At 42.2% G+C, this 23543-nt stretch overlaps 1 protein-coding gene across 1 annotated transcript in view; it reads left to right on the top strand.

Annotated features, from left to right (window-relative positions):
• Nucleotides 1-11363: 11363 nt before the first annotated feature.
• The window catches only part of LOC306924903 (pyruvate kinase PKM-like), a gene marked incomplete at both ends in the record, with an annotated part of 37833 nt that continues 25653 nt past the window's right edge, over nt 11364-23543 (top strand). Inside the window, 3 exons of the mRNA XM_079503586.1 lie at nt 11364-11367; nt 22514-22588; nt 22772-22924. Coding sequence (XP_079359712.1) covers nt 11364-11367; nt 22514-22588; nt 22772-22924 — 232 coding nt within the window. The remainder of the gene's footprint in view (nt 11368-22513; nt 22589-22771; nt 22925-23543) is intronic.

The following is a 23543-nucleotide window of genomic DNA, read 5'->3' as shown; positions in this document are numbered from 1 at the left end:
CTGTCATTTGAATAACTCTGTTGACAAATGTAGACTTTCTTATGGTCCATATAGTCTTACACGGTCATTGTATTACTTCTGTTGACAAATGTAGACTTTCATATGGCCCATATAGTCTTACACTCTCATTTGTATTACCTCTGTTGACAAATGTAGACTTTCTTATGGCCCATATAGTCTTACACTGTCATATGTATTACTTCTAGACTTTATTATGGTCCATATAGTCTTACACTGTCATATTCATTACTTCTGTTGACAAATGTAGACTTTCTTATGGCCCATATAGTCTTACACTCTCATTTGTATTACCTCTGTTGACAAATGTAGACTTTCTTATGGCCCATATAGTCTTACACTGTCATTTGTATTACCTATGTTGACAAATGTAGACTTTCTTATGGTCCATATAGTCTTACATGGTCATTGTATTACCTCTGTTGACAAATGTAGACTTTCATATGGCCCATATAGTCTTACACTCTCATTTGTATTACCTCTGTTGACAAATGTAGACTTTCTTATGGCCCATATAGTCTTACACTGTCATTTGTATTACCTCTGTTGACAAATGTAGACTTTCTTATGGTCCATATAGTCTTACACTGTCATATGTATTACTTATAGACTTTCTTATGGTCCATATAGTCTTACACTGTCATATTTATTACTTCTAGACTTTCTTATGGTCCATATAGTCTTACACTGTCATATGTATTACTTATAGACTTTCTTATGGTCCATATAGTCTTACACTGTCATATGTATTACTTATAGACTTTCTTATGGTCCATATAGTCTTACACTGTCATATTTATTACTTCTAGACTTTCTTATGGTCCATATAGTCTTACACTGTCATTTGAATAACTCTGTTGACAAATGTAGACTTTCTTATGGTCCATATAGTCTTACACGGTCATTGTATTACCTCTGTTGACAAATGTAGACTTTCATATGGCCCATATAGTCTTACACTCTCATTTGTATTACCTCTGTTGACAAATGTAGACTTTCTTATGGCCCATATAGTCTTACACTGTCATTTTTATTACCTCTGTTGACAAATGTAGACTTTCTTATGGTCCATATAGTCTTACACTGTCATATGTATTACTTATAGACTTTCTTATGGTCCATATAGTCTTACACTGTCATATTTATTACTTCTAGACTTTCTTATGGTCCATATAGTCTTACACTGTCATATGTATTACTTATAGACTTTCTTATGGTCCATATAGTCTTACACTGTCATATTTATTACTTCCAGACTTTCTTATGGTCCATATAGTCTTACACTGTCATATGTATTACCTCTGTTGACAAATGTAGACTTTCTTATGGTCCATATAGTCTTACACTGTCATATGTATTACCTCTGTTGACAAATGTAGACTTTCTTATGGCCCATATTGTTGAGAAGTCATACACTGTCAATTATTTAATACCTCTTTTGAACTTATTGTCCATATTGTTGAGAAAAGTCTTACACTTATCATATTTATTACTTCTGTTGAGAAATATATCATGTCAGTAACATGGCCAGTGATCAGTATCATGATCAGTATCGTGCTAGTATCATGGTCAGTATCATAACAGTATCATGGTCAGTATCATGGCCAATATAAAGTCAGTATCATGTCCATATCATGGCCAGTATCATGGTCAGTTTAGAGGAAATATTATCGATCTGGTCCGTATGTTCGTTTTATTTCGTCACGCTTTCAGCAAGATTTGTTAATTTCATTTCATCACACTTTAAGCAAGATTGAGAATGATCATGAAAAAAGCAGCAATCAATGGGACATGGAAGACACCTGCAATGTCGGAGCGGATCCGAATCACACTGCAGGAACTGTATAGGCTGCCATGTAAAGTGAGATGTTGCTTAATTCATTATACCACATATTCCGAGGAGTCATATCAATTGTACCCTGGGATGGAAAGAAATATTGAATGGATAATTTGGTAAGTACAACTTAACTTGTTTTATGTAAGAAAAACACGATAAAAAACAAGGAATGCGTGCCAAACAGAAAATAGGTATTCACTCTGTGAATGTAATTAGACTAGACCTGTACGTGCCTGTCGGCCATTATTATTATTATTATTATTATTATTATTATTATTATTATTACTATACCGTTATTACTATTATTGTCAATATTGTTTTAACTATCTGTCTGTGTCCCTTTTGTGCCCATACTGTATATGGAGATCTCTGTATCTGTCTGTCTGCCTCTGTCTGTCTGCCTGTGTCTGAAATGTGCAAACTGACTGTGAAAAGTGTACTGGTTATGTAATCAATTTGCAGGTGTGGGGTTGCCATGGCAATCAATTGGCTGAGGCAGAGGCTGGGAATTGCACAGGTGAGGGGACCACTGGCAGAGCCTGAGCAGAGCCTTTTGTGGTGGTTCTGGAGAACCGTGGGTCCGACCGACCCACGGTGGACCGACTGTGGAACGCGTGTGTCAAATGTGAAGTCGGTGGGTCAAACGGTTCTCGAGTTACGTGCATTAAAACCGTACACACACGTACGTACGCACACACGTATGCACGTACGCAGACGTATATACACGTATATAGTAGATGCCAGTCCCTCTCTAGGCTGAACACAAAATATCAATCAAGTGACATAAGGTCACAGTGACCCACATAAGGTCACAATGACCCAACTGAATAAAGTAGGTCAATTAGTGAGCATCAGCATCACCTTAAAGCACCTGTGACTAGCCCTTGAAATTGGATGGAAGGCAGGCAGACAGTTGTGTTTCTCAAGCCCTTGAAATAGGACAGAAGGCAGCCAATGACTACAAATAACTAAACCAAACTTATTACTGTTAATGGTAAGCTTTAATTTTGTACCTCTCTCACACACACACACACACACACACACACACACACACACACACACACACACACACACACACACACACACACACACACACACACACACGCAGATCTAGAAGCCCACACAAAATAGCAGATCTACAAGCACACAATGCATTGCATATGATGTCATTATGAGGAAACTGAGGGGGGACTTTCATGTTCCTGTGAAGGAAAGAACCCAGACCCAACGCTCTGCCCTGATTCGACTGTGGAGGAATAAGCACCTTTTCGGGTTAACAGAGGATGGCAAGGCATTGCTATTTGATGGGAAATTGGTGGTAAAGAAGACAAACCTTAAGGGTATTGTGAAGACCGGGCTTGAAGAGACCAAGGGGTGTGGTGCCAGGAAACTTAATGTATACTTACAAGATCAGTATTCAGGCATAAGTACAAGAAATGTGAAAAAGGTACTGGATAAATCCAAGCACTATCATCGCATGAAGGCTACTTTTAGGAACGTGCCCATTCCCAAGCCCATCAAAGCCAAGGAAGTTCAAGAACGCCACCAAATTGACCTCCTTGACATGGGGAAATGGGCTGTCGAGCACAGTGATGGCAAATATAGGTATATCCTCACCGTGGTTGACATATTTAGCCGATACATGTGGCTACGCCCACTGAAGAGCAAGCGGAGCGAAGAGATTGCAAAGCATTTAGCTAAAATCTACACTGAACATGGCCCACCCAAGATTATGCAACATGACCAAGGGAAAGAGTTTAAAGGTTCAGTCCAGAAACTGATGAACAACTGAACAAGTATCAGATAAAGGTAATTCAGAGCTCTCCATACCACCCACAGAGTCAAGGAAAAGTTGAAAGAACACACCGTGAGCTACGTAAAAAGATTATGTATGACTTTACCAATCTCAAACGAGGAGGTGTTAACTGGGTTGCACATATGCCACAGTATGCAAAAATCATGAATCTGGACAAAAAAGAGGTCCTGAACTGGATGTCTCCATATGAAGTGTACTATGGGCGGAAAAATAACTTCAGGGCTCCTCACCTATCCAGCCATGCAAGTGATGCTGGCACTGACTCGATCCATCCCGATGGACAGTACTGGGATCCACTTCCATCCAGAAGACACCGTGCTTTGTTTGAGGAAAAACGCCAGAACATGAGAAAGAGGGCACTAAAGGCTACCGAGCGTTGTATGAACCGTATAACTAAATCAAACCAAAATCCAGCATCAGTATACAACATGCATGACAGGGTGTTGGTGAGGATTAGAAAAGGTCTCAGGTTTTCACGATATACTGTGGTACCAGGCATAGTTATGCAAAGAAGTGACGATATGTCGAAATACAAAATCAAGTATCAAATTCCAGACAGCCCCCGTCAACATCTGAAGTGGTTTTCGGTATCTGATGTGACAAGTATCACAATACATGGAGAGAAGCAACGTTCCAAGCGTTCCAAGGTCACTAGACAGCGCATAAGGTTGTTAGAGCCCATCACTCATGAGGAGAGGCTACAGTCTTTTGAATCAATAGATTTCACGACTCGTGTGGACCCTACCCCAGATGGAAGCTGCCAATTTGCTGCCATGGTAGACCAACTAGCCACAATTGGAATTTTCCGGTCTGCAGCCAATTTAAGGCAAGAAATTGTGGGTGACCTAATACGTCACCCACGGGCCTTGGATGGAACACACCTTTCAAATTTTGTGGAAGGACAATGGTCCAAATATGTGCAAAGCATTCATACCTATGGGGATCATCTAACTGTACAAAGAGCAGCTATAATATTCAATGTGCAGTTTCTTATTGTTTCAACACTGGGTGTGGATGCGACATCCATAATATCTCCATGTGGTCACTATGACAGTAGTCTGCCATTGCTGGTTCTGGGCCACCTCGCCGAAGGTCATGGCGACCATTATGTTAGCCTTGATGGACCAGTCACAAACTTCATCCACATAATTCAAGAAGCAGAGGAGAGTGCACCATACATTGGCCCCAACTATGTCCATATCACTGCCCCTGAATCTGTCACTGCCCCTGACCCGGTCCCTCTCAATACCTCTGACCCGGTACCTCACCCTGCCTCTGACCCGGAACCTCACCCTGCCTCTGAGCCAGTACCTCACCCTGCCTCTGAGCCAGTACCTCACCCTGCCTCTGAGCCAGTACCTCACCCTGCCTCTGAGCCGATACCTCACCCTGCCTCTGAGCCAGTACCTCACCCTGCCTCTGAGCCCATACCTCACCCTGCTTCTGAGCCAGTACCTCACCCTGCCTCTGAGCCAGTACCTCACCCTGCCTCTGAGCCAGTACCTCACCCTTCCTCTGAGCCCATACCTCACCCTGCCTCTGAGCCAGTACCTCACCCTGCCTCTGAGCCAGTACCTCACCCTGCCTCTGAGCCAGTACCTCACCCTTCCTCTGAGCCCATACCTCACCCTGCCTCTGAGCCAGTACCTCACCCTGCCTCTGAGCCAGTACCTCACCCTGCCTCTGAGCCAGTACCTCACCCTGCCTCTGAGCCCATACCTCACCCTGCCTCTGAGCCAGTACCTCACCCTGCCTCTGAGCCAGTACCTCACCCTGCCTCTGAGCCAGTACCTCACCCTGCCTCTGAGCCAGTACCTCACCCTGCCTCTGAGCCAGTACCTCACCCTGCCTCTGAGCCGATACCTCACCCTGCCTCTGAGCCGATACCTCACACTGACCTCAACTCTGTACCTGATGTTGGCCCTGAGACTGTCCACCACATTGACTTCAGCCCTAACTTGCCTCTGATCGTGCTGTCGTCCATCATACAGTATTGCCTGTTGATGGATATGGCAATGCTTGGCACTTTCAACAGGGTTTCTAGCTTGTTCAGAGACCTTTCCCTGAAATTCCTACCAAGAATTTATTTGGTGTCAAGTTTAGATCTGACAAGGGATGAAGACTGCTGCATAAGCATTATGAGACTGTATAGAGGAGCAGGACGCAATAGTGGCCTTGCATTAAATCTCAAGGAGCTTTTTGGCAAAAATAGAAAATGGTTTAGCTTGGATTGTGATTCGGCATACATCCTTTGGATGGTTCACAATCCAAGATATGTTTTGGAAAAAGTAATAATTTTTCTTGTGGTTATGTGATAGACCCCCCTGGCAGTGGCACAGCTATTTTTGTTTAGTTTTCAGTATTTTTCAAGTATTATACATAATTTAAAGATGGTTTCATATGGAAGAGGTTTAATGTGTATTTCCTGTGTATTTCCTGTACAGGGATTTTTGTTTATAGTTTTAAGAATGTGATGTGACAAGTGTCACAAGGAACCAGAAAAACAAAGTAAATGCATCCTTTAATATTAAACAGGTTCAATTAAACACATTGAATGGTGAATACCAATAATCTTGTTAAGAATCTATGAAATGATTCATACATCCATTGAATGTGTATTTCTTTTTTTCTTTCTTTTTCAAAAGTCATGTGATTTTCAAATTGATTGATTTAATTGATTGTGACAAGTGTCACACAACGAACAAGTGTTTTTGCATTATTGTATGTATTATTTATTTTGAGTTGTGTTTTACCTGGATGGCATGGAATGCATTTTCTTATTCTTGTACGTTAAAAAGTGAAACTGAGTTGGACAAATATGATGCGTAATTCATTTCTTTAACTCTAAGGAGTAGGATAGTAATGTTTAAAAGTCTTTAGTAAATTAGTATTAAAGACGGACAATAAAAATCAACATATTTTGAAAAGAGTCTACATTTGTCAACAGAGGTAATAAATATGACAGTGTAAGACTTTTCTCAACAATATGGACCATAAGAAAGTCTAGAAGTAATACATATGACAGTGTAAGACTATATGGACCATAAGAAAGTCTACATTTGTCAACAGAAGTAATACATATGACAGTGTAAGACTATATGGACCATAAGAAAGTCTAGAAGTAATGCATATGACAGTGTAAGACTATATGGACCATAATAAAGTCTACATTTGTCAACAGAAGTAATAAATATGACAGTGTAAGACTATATGGACCATAAGAAAGTCTAGAAGTAATACATATGACAGTGTAAGACTATATGGGCCATAAGAAAGTCTACACTTGTCAACAGAAGTAATACAATGACCGTGTACGGCTATATGGGCAATAAGAAAGTCTACATTTATCAACAGAAGTAATACAAATGACAGTGTAAGACTATATGGGCCATAAGAAAGTCTACATTTGTCAACAGAGGTAATACAAATGAGAGTGTAAGACTATATGGGCCATATGAAAGTCTACATTTGTCAACAGAAGTAATAAATATGACAGTGTAAGACTATATGGACCATAAGAAAGTCTAGAAGTAATACATATGACAGTGTAAGACTATATGGGCCATAAGAAAGTCTACATTTGTCAACAGAAGTAATACAATGACCGTGTACGACTATATGGGCAATAAGAAAGTCTACATTTGTCAACAGAAGTAATACAAATGACAGTGTAAGACTATATGGGCCATAAGAAAGTCTACATTTGTCAACAGAGGTAATACAAATGAGAGTGTAAGACTATATGGGCCATATGAAAGTCTACATTTGTCAACAGAAGTAATGAATATGACAGTGTAAGACTATATGGACCATAAGAAAGTCTAGAAGTAATACATATGACAGTGTAAGACTATATGGGCCATAAGAAAGTCTACATTTGTCAACAGAAGTAATACAATGACTGTGTACGACTATATGGGCCATAAGAAAGTCTACATTTGTCAACAGAAGTAATACAATGACCGTGTACGACTATATGGGCAATAAGAAAGTCTACATTTGTCAACAGAAGTAATACAATTACCGTGTAAGACTATATGGGCCATAAGAAAGTCTACATTTGTCAACAGAGTTATTCAAATGACAGTGTAAGACTATATGGCCCATAAGAAAGTATTTTCTCACCAATATGGGCCATTATTACACTATGAACTTTTATTACATTATGAGCTGCCATGTGTTCGTTCATAACGTAACACATTATTACATTATTAGAATTTATTACATTATAGAAAAATCTGTTATTACGTTATGCGCTCATGTTTTTATTACATTATGAACTGATTATTACATTATGAGTTTTTATTACATTTAAATTATTACATTATGAGCCCTTATGAGCCCTTATTACATTATGAGCAGTTATTACATTATGAGTTGCTACACCGCGGCACAAATCTTTGAATATATATTTCAGAGCGAATGTTTTTTTTTTTTTTTGACATCAGGCCTAAATGGGTTAAATTATATATATATTTAGGGCCATGTCATGTGATCTACCTGCACATCCTTTGTGATCTACTGGTAGATCACGATCTACCTTCTGGGCAGCCCTGCTGTAGAGTCTGGACAGACATAGATGTTTACAGTCGGTCTAGCCCATTTAGGGCTGACGTCGAAATAAAGAAAAAGTCTTCTGAAAGAATATATATTCAAAGATTTTTCAAAAATAGCAGACCTACAAGCTCGTAGCGCGCCACTCGGTGGCGCGCTATGAGCTTGTAGATCTGCTATTTTTAAATAGCTAAAGTATAACATAATGCTTTAGTTAAAACACCAAAAGGGGTTCCCGTCCAGAATGGTCCAGACTCATGCTGTATACTTACAACTTTGATAATTGTCTCCACCAGGCCGAAGGCATGAGGAGAGAGTATGTTTGTCTCCACCAGGCCGAAGGCATGGGGAGAGAGTATGTTTGTCTCCACCAGGCCGAAGGCATGGGGAGAGAGTATGTTTGTCTCCACCAGGCCGAAGGCATGGGGAGAGAGTATGTTTGTCTCCACCAGGCCGAAGGCATGGGGAGAGAGTATGTTTTGCACTCCGTCCGTGTGTCCGTCCTTCCGTCCGTCCGTCCGTCCTTCCGTCCTTCCGTCCGTCCGTTATCAGCTAATCTCCGGCACCATTATCCCGATCCATGCCAAACTGTGCACACACACTCTCTGGATGCCAACGACGAACCTTTGCCCCAAATATTCCTCAACGGCCTGTTATAGCACCACCATGAGGCCGATTTAGGCAAAACACATTTCTGTAGATAACTCGTACACATTTTATCCATACATCACACAATTTGGTATACCCTATCTCCATAGTCATGTGATCAACACGGATCTGCACAATTTCCAATCTTCCATCCTGATTGGCTAAGATTGGCTTCCAAAGCTCACATGATTGGTCCGTTTCGAACAAAATGCCACAAATCACAAACACAGTGTCCAATTTCCATGAAATTATACACGCACATTTCCACTAGGCCGAGGACGACATGCCACACTTTTTCCCCCAAATCAGCCTCATGGTGGCGCTATAACAGGCCAATTCCTGTTTTTACCTATAACTGCATCGATCTGTATACAACGTATGTATGTGCACTCCCTAGAGGCCATGGACAAACATTTTCCCTGCATCCCTCCACATCTGCCGGTTATAGCGCCACCATGAGGCCGATTTCTGCAAAACGCATTGTTTATGTTAGTCGCACAGATTTCATCCAAATCTCACGCAAATCGGTACACATGATCTCTGTAGTCATGTGATCAAGACGAGCCTGTTGGATTTCTCAGATTCTACACTGATTAGCTAAGATTGCCTTCCAAAGTTTTCAGGAGTAGCCCGTTTTGTACAAAATGCTGCACATGTCCTGCTCACCCAGAATTCTATCCTCAGAGATGCTATGAGTGATCTGGCTCTGCATTTCCTCAACAAAATGAAGAAAATTGTTGCAAGAAACAAACAAATAAACATGTTTATATTACTCCTAAACATTTTGCCAAACACACTCCTATGCTCCTGGTGGAGACCTGTGCCCAGAAGGGCACTTTTTCTAGTTTTTCTTGTTTTTAACATTTTTCGCTGTAACGCTTGATCTGTCTTTTTGCCTATATTAATGACATGCCAAAATTGGAACACGAGGTTGAAAGTGAATACTTCAGCAGATTTCGGACGGACGACGGGTCACTATAGTTTAGATTTAACTTTGTCGGGGGGGGTGGTCGTGGAAACATTAACTGGGGGAGAACAAAGTTGAGTTTTGGGACATAAAATGGTTGACACATTTAGGTCATGCACTATATGTAATCACTTGGTGTGGGAGATATGTGCGTGCATGTAATTTTGTTGCATTTTTATTAAGCCATTAAAACCGGGAAAGCATTTGTGTCATTTTAGAGTTGGCTAATTTTTGAACATTTTTGAAAAGTCTTTAGTGTGAGTACTACTGATTTTAGAAGGCATTTGTAGAATCGGCCTCAGGTCTTAATACTTTCAGCGCCATTGCCGTTGATTAATGCCAATTGAAGCCTAATTTTGATACTAACGCTTACCGCCATTGCCGTTGATTAATGGAAATTGCGCTTTTATAGTGCATTCGATCGATCGAGCCATAATGCTACTTACGTTAGCCGGTTAGCTAGCTATGTTTTTAGCACAGCACTGGATCGTCCATCTTAGATCGTCGTCGCCATAATAATCCATTCCATCCGTTTCTTTCAATCGCCTGTAGCCTATCTCCTATTCCTTGTCCCAGATGGCATGTTGGTCAAAACAGCGTTTCTTTAACGGCACAGAACCGACGATGTGGAGCTCTCCAGAGCTCCGTTTTGGATTCATATTGTAAACAAGGCCTGTCTCGGTTCCGTTGAGCGTCCTAGGATAATATACTTCCGGCAGATTGGAACTGTGGCTTTTCAAAATAAGAGCTCGACTGGAAAAAATGCTGGCGTGAATTAGATCCTAATTTTTCAATAAATGCTAGTGCTGAAACGGTTAATGGGCTAAAATGAACTGATTCTTATCCAGAACATCTGAATATAAATAAATAACTCTCAACCTTTTGATGTTCAACAACCTTTAGTTTGATGTGCATTACGTTTAGTTTCAGTGTTTGTGTATATTACAGGAAACTCCCGTTAAACTTTCCAACAAACTCCGGTAAACTCCCAAATTGTACCATCACACCTGTATATTACCGTATATTACTGTATATGCTGCTAAACTTGAGGTTTACGGGCAAATCTAGTGCCCATAATTGCCCATAATTGCCTCTTTTCACGCAGTGTGAATTCTTTGTTTTGATTAGCCGTGCCATTATCGTGGTTTAAGCACGGCTAGAAAGCTGTTTCAACCAATCGGATTGCTTCCTCGAAAAACGACCTGTTGTATAATTCTCTTTTGGGTCTATAGACTCAGAGGTAAAAAAAAAAGTTTGGGAATCTCTGAACTATAGGGCATGCAGCAGGCCTCTCAGTTCCTAGAACACAAAGGTCCATGGCATTGATCCAGTCCATTCATCCAGTGAGTGAGTGAGTGAGTGTCACTCCAAATATGGAGCTGAGAGGGTGGAGAGATCGGATGTGACATGTCTGTGACAGGTTGACCGGTCACTCAGAAGAACACACAGTATAGAGGATAGTTGAACCGGTTGCATCCGACGAGTCGTTCTCACTAAAACAACACGACAGTTCACACTCAGGAATGGGTAAGTGGACTCGGTTATAACTTAATTATGATTGGTGTGCGCGTGTGCGTGCGTGTGTGCGTGTGTGTATGTGTGTGTGCGCGTGCATGCGTGTGTGTGTGTGTGTGTGTGTGTGCGTGCGTGCGTGTGCATGTGTATTACTAGCGGTATTACTGTTATTGGCCTTTACACTCCATTAATTTAGCTATTAAAAAATAGCAGATCTACAAGCTCATAGCGCGGCACCGAGTGCCGCGCTATGAGCTTTTAGGTCTGCTATTTTTTTTAAATCGTGAAAGGGTATATTTTTGACACCATCAGGGTTGTGACAGTCGACCGCTCTCTTCCTAATGAGTTATAGCTTCTTCAGACAGTTCATATAATGATGACTCATGGTCAAGGTTGGTTCCAGGATGAAACTTTTTTTAATTATTAATTATCCGTTTGTTCATCTGGACTTAACGAGGATGTTGACATCAAACACTTCCTCTGCATGTTTTAGAGGAATGACTATATAGTTGGTGGCTTGTTTTTGGCAGCACATTTTGATTTTAGTTTTAGTCGTAGTCTCTAAACTTGAATAGTTTAGGGGTATTTTAGTCACCCAGAATGTTTTTCGTCTTAGTTTTAGTCGACGAAATCAACACTCGGCGTGGGCGGAGGGATCCATGCATCTGCTTTCGATATCCCCCCCCTCTGGTTATTAATTTTCATGGCAGACGAGGATATGTTTTATCCCTGCTTCTGGTAAGACTGAATTAAAAACCTGCCCTTTTTTTTAAATAAAACAATATGTTTATCGTTTTTGAGTGGTGCTAGCCTGTCCTGTCTGTCTGTCTGTATGTATGTATGTCTAAGCACGGAAATAGTGTTTTTTGACCTGTTTACTGTTGCGCAGCCACACACACACACACACACACAAGTACAGTACAGTACAGTACAGTACAGTACAGTACAGTACAGTACAGTACAGTACAGTACAGTACAGTACAGTACAGTACAGTACAGTACAGTACAGTACAACCTTCATCTGCCTTTGCAATAGAGCACCGAAGTCTGACGTCAATATCGGTAGAGGGTTCATGTACTTTTTATTTGCATTGTAATCCCCATAGAGGGATTTTAGATCGCCTCGTATAAGGACTGGGTTTGAAAATGTCACCCCAGCCGCTTCATTCATATGGATATGAAGAGTCAACTGACTGAGAGAAAACGCTATTGTTACTGCTGCTGAATTAGTTACATTTTCGCTAGAAACGGACTATGAGTGACTGACTGTCATAAACGAAACAAAGACTCATCTCTGACAATAACGCCGAGACAGCTTCTTTATTTTTATATGAAACGATTTTAAGACGAGCCCATGTTATTCTCCATAGAGAAATGACTTCCTGTGAACCAGGGGGAATCGAGGGGATGAGCGAATTACGTCAGGACTTCGGTGCTCTATATGCATATTGGCCCAGGCCCGCGCAGTGCAACGCAGTGGTATATTAGCATCACAACGTGAGGCTAATGCTAGTATAGACTATAGGTCAGACCTACGTATGTTGACTGCTTGTTCATGTTCTCGTAATTTCTCGATTTTTAGCTTTGCTCGACCACAAAACTCTAAGACTGTTGTTTACATAGTATGTTGTTTAGCCCATTTTGGGCGGGAACCCCTTTTGGTGTTTTAAACATGTTATAATTTAGCTATTGAAAAATAGCAGATCTACAAGCTCATAGCGCGGCACCGAGTGGCGCGCTACGAGCTTGTAGGTCTGCTATTTTTGAAAAATCGTGAAAATGTGGCGCAAATCTTTGAATGCATATATTCTTTCAGAGCGAACGTTTTCAACTCAAAACTTTGCTTCTTGTCCCTGGGACAATATATTTTCAGAGGGGGGTCGGCGGCCAAATACAGATAATTCTGGGGGTCCTTGGCATGAAAAAGGTTGGAGAACCACTGACATAAAGAAACATGAGGTTTTTCAGAAAACTGTCAGGATTTAGAAGACATTGGGCAGTATTATGCGTGTCTTAAGTACCAGGTCTTATGACTTAACTTAAGACATGGAGGCGTGGTCAATGCCATTTGGCTATTCTGAGTGGCCAAATGGCATTGATCACGCCTCCAGGTCTTAAGTTAAAGGAGCATTCAGTGATTGGAGTGATTTGGAAAACCACCCAGTCCGCCCCGGTAACAAAATGTGCACATGCACGCTCTACAGTGGGGGGAAGTGCAACAGGCCAATAGCATGTGCACCAAGGCCCGCCCCCACTCGATCATGATTGGAGGAAGGCCCCTCTCATCCAGATTGGATGAAGGCTTTGCCACCCGCCACCAAAACTGAAACTAGGGGTTTTTGACCCCCAGGGGCTCACTGGGGACATGGAGGAACTCCTTATATGGGCAGCACACTCTATAGTAGGGTGGATTATCCAGAAAAAAAGAAAAAATAAGTGATATTTAGATTAAGTCAAATCACTGAATATACCTTTAAGTAATAAGACCTGGTACTTATAAGACACGCAAAATACTGCCCATTATGTAGAATCGTCCTCAGGTCTAAACGGGGTAGACAGACGCCAGGTTGGATGTGTTTACCAGGTATGTCCTAGTTTTCTTGGAAGCACTATTCTCTATCTGTGCACTCAGCACTCTACTTATTTACCCAGTCTGTCATTTGTTGACTATAGGCTGCGTCGTGCCCCCATTCTCTTTGATTTCTCACGTGTCACTCTGGATGAGAGGATTTGCTAAATCACCTACACTGTAAAGTGTCTTTTATATCGTTGGAGTTTTGCAGTTGAATTAAACAAATTCGGCCACGTTCGTCTTGCTGCTGTACCTGCTGTACTTCTGACTAAGCCTGTTATCAGTAGTGGAAAGTAACTAAGTACATTTACTTAAGTACAATGTTGTGGTATTTGTACTTTACTTGAGTATTTCCAATTTCCAGTACTTTTACTTCTACTCCACTACATCTCGGAGCCAACATTTTTACTTTTACTTCACTAGTTATTTGAAAACTTTTGTTACAAGTTACTTTGGCGATTTTAATTTTGATTAGAAAACATACATTAACCTCTTCAACCCTAAACATTTCGGCCATTTGAAAATAGCTCTCAATGAGAGCTTGTATATCGGCTATTTTCAATTGATTTTCTACACATTTTGAACTTGTGAAATGGGACATTCTGCAATATGAATACTTTTACTTTTAGTACTTTGTCTTTAAGTACATAAATTACATTACAAGTACATCAATTCCGTACTTTTACTTGTAACGAAGTAGTTCTAAATTGCAGTATTGGTACTTTTACTTAAGTAAAACAATGGAGTACTTTTTCCACCACTGCCTATTGATTTAATACGGTCAGGGTGGGCTCCCAAACGGGTTGGGGCTCCTGTTTGACTTTCTATTTTTAGTCTTTGCTGTGTGCAGGTTCACCATCAATGATCACTGAGTGAACCATCCTGCCTGGATAAATGCACTCTGAAAACCCTGTCCGATGTCATACCAACATCCTCGAGAGACACTGCTTATAGTGTGTGTGTGTGTGTGTGTGTGTGTGTGTGTGTGTGTGTGTGTGTGTGTGTGTGTGTGTGTGTGTGTGTGTGTGTGTGTGTGTGTGTGTGTGTGTGTGTGTGTGTGTGTGTGTGTGTGTGTGTGTGTGTGTGTGTGCGCCTGCCATCAGTAACACCACAAGTAACATTGTTTATTTGATCATTAAGTTTGTTCTCCAAAGACTGTACATTAGTCAGCAACAGGCTAGGCTATAGGAGTGAGGCTCTGTGTGCACGCCGCCTCAGCCAAAACGTGATTCCCGGCTCGTCTGCCTCTTTACCTCCTTTTGTATTTGAAATGTTTCAAACCAATATTCAAAAAAGATATTTCACTTTTTTTCCTCGAAATATAAACCGTGATGTATGGATGCATATATATATATATATATGCATCCAACGGGACACGAACCACCCCCCCCCCCCCCCCCATCTAGACCAGGGGTCGGCAACTTTGATGGAGGGCCACATTGCATATTACTGATGCGTTTTGAGCTGAAGTAATTAAGTAATTAAAGCGGGTCATGTTTGCAAATCAATAATACAAGTAAGACGCGCGAATGCGGGAAGCGAACGCAGCTCGTAAATTGCAATAACAACAATTAGAATAAATTGCGTACTTTACTGTGTGTGTGTGCGTGTATTTGTGTGTGCGTGTTCTTTTTTGTGTGTGTGATACAGCTGCGCCCTCTGGTGGCGGACGGGTGGTGTCACAGCGTGCAGGCAGCGTGTCACTGCCTGCAGGGTTACATAGTAATGGCTTACTGTGTTCGCAATCATAGTATTCTGATATTAACCTGAGGGCCACATTAACTGAAGGTGGGGGCCCGCATGTGGCCCCCGGGGCCGCCAGTTGCCGACTAGACTGAGTGCAACACATAGAGCAGCATGGAGCATACACACAGCCATCAAACAGGGCTGTCTCCTCAAACCATGTGACTTCCATTGGAAATTAATTGCAGCTGCCTTGTCACCCACCTCTCCCCAAGGCAAACACAAGACACTTGTGTTTTATATGTGAGTGCAGCTTAATTTGAATGTGCTTGATGGAAATCACTCAACGGTCCATGCGCACCACCACCTGTTGCTAAATTGCACATATAATAATGCAGGAGGCAGCAGGACGTTGCGTTATTGAAAACGAGCGCTTCCAAACTCGGACACTTAGAAGAATAATCACCTGCATGGAATGTATTGGCGGAAAAAGTAGCTCATAACATGTCTACGGTGGATTTTTATGAAACAGCAACTTTACAGATACAATGAGGATTATTCAAGCTTTCCGTAATGCAGCTGCAATGTTGGTGAGTTTAACATCGTTTAATACAAAGATTATTGTTTTTCTGTTTGGATGTACGGGCTGTCGAGGCCAGAAAGTAGTTTTTTTGCCAGTCAGTCAGTATAGGCGTTCCTGCATAACTTCTGCAGATGATGTCGTAGACTGATTATTAGCACTGTATGGCCCAGTAGTGTGAACGGGTTATCAGTATATATTGTATAAGTATACAGTATGACCCAATGGTCCTCATTCACAAAGGAGAAATACGCAAGAGTGTAACGGAAGCGGAACGGAAGCGTAAACTGATGCGGGAAATTCCGTCCGATCACGCAACGTTGTTTTGCCGTGCAATTCAAAGAGCGGTGTGTACCACAGGTACGCAGGTGTATGTTGTGAGGTACGCAGGTGAATGCGAGCGGGTGCCAAATGATCGGAAAATCAGCGGATAACTTCATTTGCATTGATCCACGCCCCATTTCACACCATAAAAGGCGTCAAGCATGACTCAGCAGACAGCAGTAAAAAAAACAAAAAAGAAGGCCTTACAGCTCAAACGAAATAGAGGTCCTCCTGACGGAATGCAACAAAATAATGATATTTTCCAGTATAGTGGCTTCACAAATTAAAATAAAAATGATTGCTGGAAAGAAATTAGGCTATATTAGGAAATTAAAAGAAAATGATCTGACCATGTCAAGCGCCGGAGCGACGACCACCACCTGCAGTCTCTTTTTTTACATCCATATACCATTACATTTGTGCGTGATTCTTTATATTGTCTATAGCCTACCATTAAACTATATAAATCATTTTCCCAAGCTTACAAAACGGTGAACGCTGCTCCGCACCGCTGCAGCAATGTCAAGCTGACTTACGGTATAAAATGCAGCTTGGCCATTTATTTATTTAAGTTCGGGACCAAGGCAGCAAGCTAGCGTATACTTGGCAATTATATTATAAAGCCTTTTCTTTTCTATTGAACAATTGCTCACTCACACCTTTGCAGAGGTAAAACATATATCCGATATTTGTATCAGAGCTGCATTGATTCATGCGGGGAATAGATTAATATCATCTCACTGTCATCTGTCTGAATGCCATATGTGGAGAATGGATTTGTTCTGATCATGGACACGTAGGCATAGGCCTATAGCTATTTAAAATTTCAACCATATACGGCGGGGAGCCTCCTCTTTGTCAGATCTAAGTGCAGGTTCATTTATGATGATGTCGTCATATTAAAATGATTCGCGAATTTCGCGAGACATTTGGCACCAAACTGGATTGATCTCATCAATGTAGTAGCCTACAGCCTAGCTATAAGTTCCCCATATTATAATTAATTAAGGTGCACTGGCTTAAAACTATGACTGGCCGAATTGCACGCGCTGATGCAATAATGTGGACTTGCATGTCTGTGAACCATAGAAATAATCTGTTCTGTCCGGGCCGGGCTCACCGCACCGTTATATTCATTTTCCAATGAATTCGTATACAGTGCAGAATGCAGATAAGTGTATGTTCTTATTATAATTGTGAGTTTGTTTTTTAACATGCAGCGCGAGTCCGCGAGAGCCGATCTACAAGCTCACAACGCGTTGCACTGCGAGTAGTAAGCTGTCAAGTGCAGCGCAATCGCGCATGCTAGAAATATCCTAATAAATAAATAAAAAGGTGTCGGGTTTGCAGGGGCAGTTTCTGTATGGGACTCTAGACTAACCTGCCTCTAGAATGCATGCATTTAGGCATCCAAGTGATACTTGGCTTTTATATAAGCTATCATTTTTTTATGTGCTGACCAATGTTTTGGACAAATGCCTACATATTTTATCTGAGATTTGGGGACTTTTAATTGATTCAGAATGAAGACTAAAGCCTTCTGAATAAATCTACGCAAGCAGTACACGACCCTCTGAGGTGGCGCAGCTTTTAGCGGAGATTCCGACCATCCGACGTCACCGTCAAGTTCACGTTGAAGTTCATGAATTCCCACGTAATGTGGGAATCGACGTAAATGCCTGTCCGCTCACGCTCCGCTCACGTTACGTAACGGTATGATCGTAAACGCCGTTGTGAATGAGGACCAATGTGTGTATACTGAGCCGGTGTGGTAGTGTTCCTGGTATAGTCAGGGACACACCCAGGCCTATCAGCTCAGGCCTATCAGCTCTCTCTCAGCAGGGACAGATTAACCCCCACCGCAAGGGCCCCTGGGCCGGTAATTTGTTTTTTGTCTTGGGGGGGGGGGGGGGGGGGGGGGGGGGGTTAGGGTTAGAAATGTGTGACATTGTGTTTTTATCATCTCTTTGACCTACATTTAACTAAATCAACGGCCTCATGAAGGGCCTCAAACCCAGTACCGCGTCGTCCAATTTCCCCGAAGGGGCCCCTGAGAGCCATAAATGGCCCCGCTGGCCCCAATGGCTAACTTGGCCCTGCATCAGTGTTGTTTTCGTCGACTAAAACTATATGACGAAAAATGTTCGTCCACTACCATTTTCCAGTGAGGAAAACTAAATGGAAACTAAATGAAAACTAAGCTACGATGACTAAAACTAAGACTAAATATATACTGACAATTTCGTCAACAAATAAAAACTAGACTAAAATGTTAGGAAGGGACTACACAAGAGATCCAGTATAAGTCATTTTACACTTGCATGCTGAAAATAGCAGATCTACAAGCCCACAACGTGTCGTGCTGCGACGCGTTGTGGGCTTGTAGATCGGCTATTTTCAGCAAGTGAAAAAAACAGTCATTACGACGGCATCAAGGCCCACTAAAATACATTTTGTTCGACTAAATCAACTGTAGATTTAGTCGACTAAAACTAAACTAACACTAAAACATTCCAGGTGACTTGTGACTAAAACTAAATGAAGTATCATTCCAAAGACTATGACTATAACTAAAATATACATTTGCTGCCAAAAACCACACTGCCCTGCATGTCTCTCGGGAGCCACAGAGGCTTGAACGTTGTGACTGACAGGTTGCATCTCTGTAGCCGCCTCGCTCGCATCCATATCCATTCCTTATTTACAGCCTCTGTTGTAGCAACAACACGCAATGGGCAGGCAGTATTATGCGTGTCTTAAGTACCAGGTCTTATGACTTAACTTAATGGTCAATGCTGTTTGGCCACTCAGAATAGCCAAATGGCATTGATCACGCCTCCAGGTCTTAAGTTAAGTAATAAGACCTGGTACTTAAGACACGCATAATACTGCCCTATGTGTCAGAACAAAACTGTTAATTTTCAGGATTCAAATTCATTCCCACAACAATGTAAACACGTTCTTAATGCCTCTGCCCGACTGATTCAGTATGGCGTCCGCGTTATACAGTATAGCTCGGAATCTGTTCTTGAGAGATTGAAGGTGTGTCACTTTTTTTTTTTCAACTTATTGTTTTTATTGTCCTTGCCGGGGTAGACAATACATTTTATACATATGCATCATATATCATCATTCAGTTCTTCAATACAGAATTGTCTCCCCAAGGAGACAGCAGCAACATAGAAAGTAACACATTTGAAAAATAATAATCATAAATAATACTAACAACAATAACAAAGAAGAAATGTAAACATGAAAGACAACATCTTGATCGAGTAATTCAACAGACATGAAATAAAATAAAGAAAGAAATAAAATAGAATAAAAATAATAAAGTAAAGAAAAGGAAAGAGGGGGAAGGGGGGGGGGGTCCATCAATCTTTGTAATGTTAAATCTCGATGCGTGCGAAGGGCGTCCATTTCTTAACAAATTGCTCATTTTGTAGCCTCACCAAATAAGTAATTTCTTCCATGTCTCTAATTTCTTTTACTTTATGGTGTGTCACTTTTGATGCTGTTGTGTGCGATGCTGTAGTATGATGTGGCATTAGTTTACGATAAAAAACCCACAAAAAGAGGTTTCTGCCCAACAGCAACTCTCTGTGTGTGTGTGTGTGCGCGCGTGCGTGTGTGCGCGCGCACGCACGTGCGAAAGAGAGGAGGGGGCAAGTAATTGCTTGCACCTGTCTTGTACATGTGCAACACGTGTGCCCTTGTGGTCATGTGACTGAACCCATGATGAGTCTTTATGAATATGTATGTCCTCGTAGTTGTTCTATATAGTGTCTAGCATGTGCTTCTGTGTGCATACATGTGTGCTTCTGCGTGCCATATGTTTTTGCGTGTGCTTGCGTGCGTGCGTGCGTGCGTGCGTGCGTGCCATATGTTTTTGCGTGTGTGTGTGTGCAGCCGTGGAACATGTCACAGTGTATATCCTGACGCATGTGCAGCCGGGTGTAATATCTAGGTCAAAGAAAAAGACACACGACAAAGGAAATAAAAGGTGTGTGATAAATCTGACAGGACAGTGAACTCCACATGCAGGGATAGGGGAACGCTGACCCTTTGCGCCGCTCGGTGCATCGTCATGCCAAAGGTGTACGCCCAAAGTCCAATGCCAATTAAACAAGGAAGGTTACATATAAAGTCCATAACCCATTCTGAACGGGAACCCGTTTTGGTGTTTTAATAATCATTGTTATACTTTAGCTATTGAAAAATAGCAGATCTATACAAGCTCGTAGCGCGGCACCGAGTGCCGCGCTACGAGCTTGTAGATCTGCAATTTTTTTGAAAAATCTTGAAAATGTGGACGCAAATCTTTGAATGAATATATTCTTTCGGAGCCGACGTTTTTTAACTCATCTCTTTGTGCATCTGAGGGGTTCCTGGAATAACCCCAACCTCAGATGGGGGTCGGTGGCCATGAATTACATAGGATTTTTGGGGGTCCTTGACATGAAAAAAGCACCACTGATACACAGAAACATATCAGGAACTGTCAGGATTTAGAAGACTTTGTAGAATCGTCTCAGGTCTTAATAGGATAATCATACGCCATAGTACCATTTGATGCACTTACGCTAGATTATTCTATAGCAAAGGACGTGAGGGGCATCCACATTGCACTGGTATAATTCCTCATGGACCAGCAAGGGTGGTCCCTAAGGTGGCGAAGGCAATCCAGAAGTGAGTTACTTTATTGGCACGCATGTAGACGAATGCACACGCACACACACACACTGTATTGGAGTGCTTTATCGAGACGACGCTGAGGCTGAATATTAATTTATAATGTTGTTGCTCTCGTTTGCTCCTGTCTACACATTCCTTCTTTTCAGCATGTCCTACTGTCTGTCTCTCCTACACTGTCTCCCTCTCAGCTGTCTGTCTCTCCTACACTGTCTCCCTCTCAGCTGTCCTACTGTCTGTCTCTCCTAAACTGTCTCCCTCTCAGCTGTCCTACTGTCTGTCTCTCCTACACACTGTCTCCCTCTCAGCTGTCCTACTGTCTGTCTCTCCTATACACTGTCTCCCTCTCAGCTGTCCTACTGTCTGTCTCTCCTACACTGTCTCCCTCTCAGCTGTCCTACTGTCTGTCTCTCCTACACTGTCTCCCTCTCAGCTGTCCTACTGTCTGTCTCTCCTACACTGTCTCCCTCTCAGCTGTCCTACTGTCTGTCTCTCCTACACACTGTCTCCCTCTCAGCTGTCCTACTGTCTGTCTCTCCTACACACTGTCTCCCTCTCAGCTGTCCTACTGTCTGTCTCTCCTATACACTGTCTCCCTCTCAGCTGTCCTACTGTCTGTCTCTCCTACACTGTCTCCCTCTCAGCTGTCCTACTGTCTGTCTCTCCTACACTGTCTCCCTCTCAGCTGTCCTACTGTCTGTCTCTCCTACGCTGTCTCCCTCTCAGCTGTCCTACTGTCTGTCTCTCCTACACTGTCTCCCTCTCAGCTGTCCTACTGTCTGTCTCTCCTACGCTGTCTGTCTCTCAGCTGTCCTACTGTCTGTCTCTCCTACGCTGTCTGTCTCTCAGCTGTCCTACTGTCTGTCTCTCCTACACTGTCTCCCTCTCAGCTGTCCTACTGTCTGTCTCTCCTACACTGTCTCCCTCTCAGCTGTCCTACTGTCTGTCTCTCCTACGCTGTCTGTCTCTCAGCTGTCCTACTGTCTGTCTCTCCTACGCTGTCTGTCTCTCAGCTGTCCTACTGTCTGTCTCTCCTACGCTGTCTCCCTCTCAGCTTTCCTTGAATCCTATACTGTCATAGGACAGTAGGATTCACGATTCAAACATAATAAAACATAATAAAACATATAAAACATAATAAAAACATATTTTTATTATGTTGTGTCTGTGCATGGTGCATGCAGCTCGTCTGCGCAGGTACTCGGAGGCCATGTATTTTATTATGTTGTTGTGTCTGCGCATGCAGCTCGTCTGCGCAGACCTCGGAGGCCATGTATTGTATTATATTGTTGTGTCTGCGCATGCAGCTCGTCTGCGCAGGTACTCGGAGGCCATGTATTTCATTATATTGTTGTGTCTGCGCATGCAGCTCGTCTGCGCAGGTATAGGCCATGTATTTCATTATGTCGTTGTGGTGTCTGCGCATGCAGCTCGTCTGCGCAGGTACTCGGAGGCAGTGTATTTCATTATGTCGTTGTGTGTCTGCGCATGCAGCTCGTCTGCGCAGGTATAGGCTGTGTATTTCATTATGTCATTGTGTCTGCGCATGCAGCTCGTCTGCGCAGGTTACTCTGAGGCCGTGTCTCTCCCGGACTCGTTCATCCAGAAGCAGCAGCTGGACGCCAGCATGGCCGACACCTTCCTGGAGCACCTGTGTCTGCTGGACATCAACCAGGAGCCAATCACAGCGCGCAACACCAGCATCATCTGCACCATCGGTGAGCGCCGCAGCCAATCGGCTGCCGCTTCGCACTCTTCTTCTCCACCAGTGTTGTTTCGTCGACTAATGCTGAGACGAAAAATGTTCCGTCGACTATACCTTTTTTTCACTGACGAAAACTAAATGGAAACTAAATGAAGACTAAGCTATGATGACTAAAACTAAGACTATAATATACTGACAATTTCGTCAACAGATAAAAACTAGACTAAAAATGTTAGGAAGGGACTAGTGGACAAGAGATCCAGTATAAGTCATTTTACAATTAGTTGCATGCTGAAAATAGCCGATCTACAAGCTATGTTGTGTCAAAACAGTCATTACGACGGCATCAAGGCCGCCAATGACATTTAGTCGACTAAAACTAGGCTAACACCAAAACATTCCGGGTGACTAAAATGTGACTAAAACTAAATGAAAACTATTCAAGAGACTATTCCTCTGCCAACCTGGGGAGAGCCCCGAACATAGCTCATGCTTTTCTTACATTTCATTATCATTCAGCTCTTAAAACAAGACCTGTCTAAAGACAAACTGGCTTCCCTGACCAATTCCTGACCATTCTAACACCTCCCCCTCATGGCCGCCCCCTCTCTCCTCTCTCTCTCTCTCTCTCT

Source organism: Electrona antarctica (genome assembly GCF_951216825.1).
Source record: "Electrona antarctica genome assembly, chromosome: 6".
Taxonomy (NCBI): domain Eukaryota; kingdom Metazoa; phylum Chordata; class Actinopteri; order Myctophiformes; family Myctophidae; genus Electrona; species Electrona antarctica.
The sequence above is the reverse complement of the archived record's forward strand: the minus strand, read 5'-3'. Positions and strand labels throughout refer to the sequence as shown.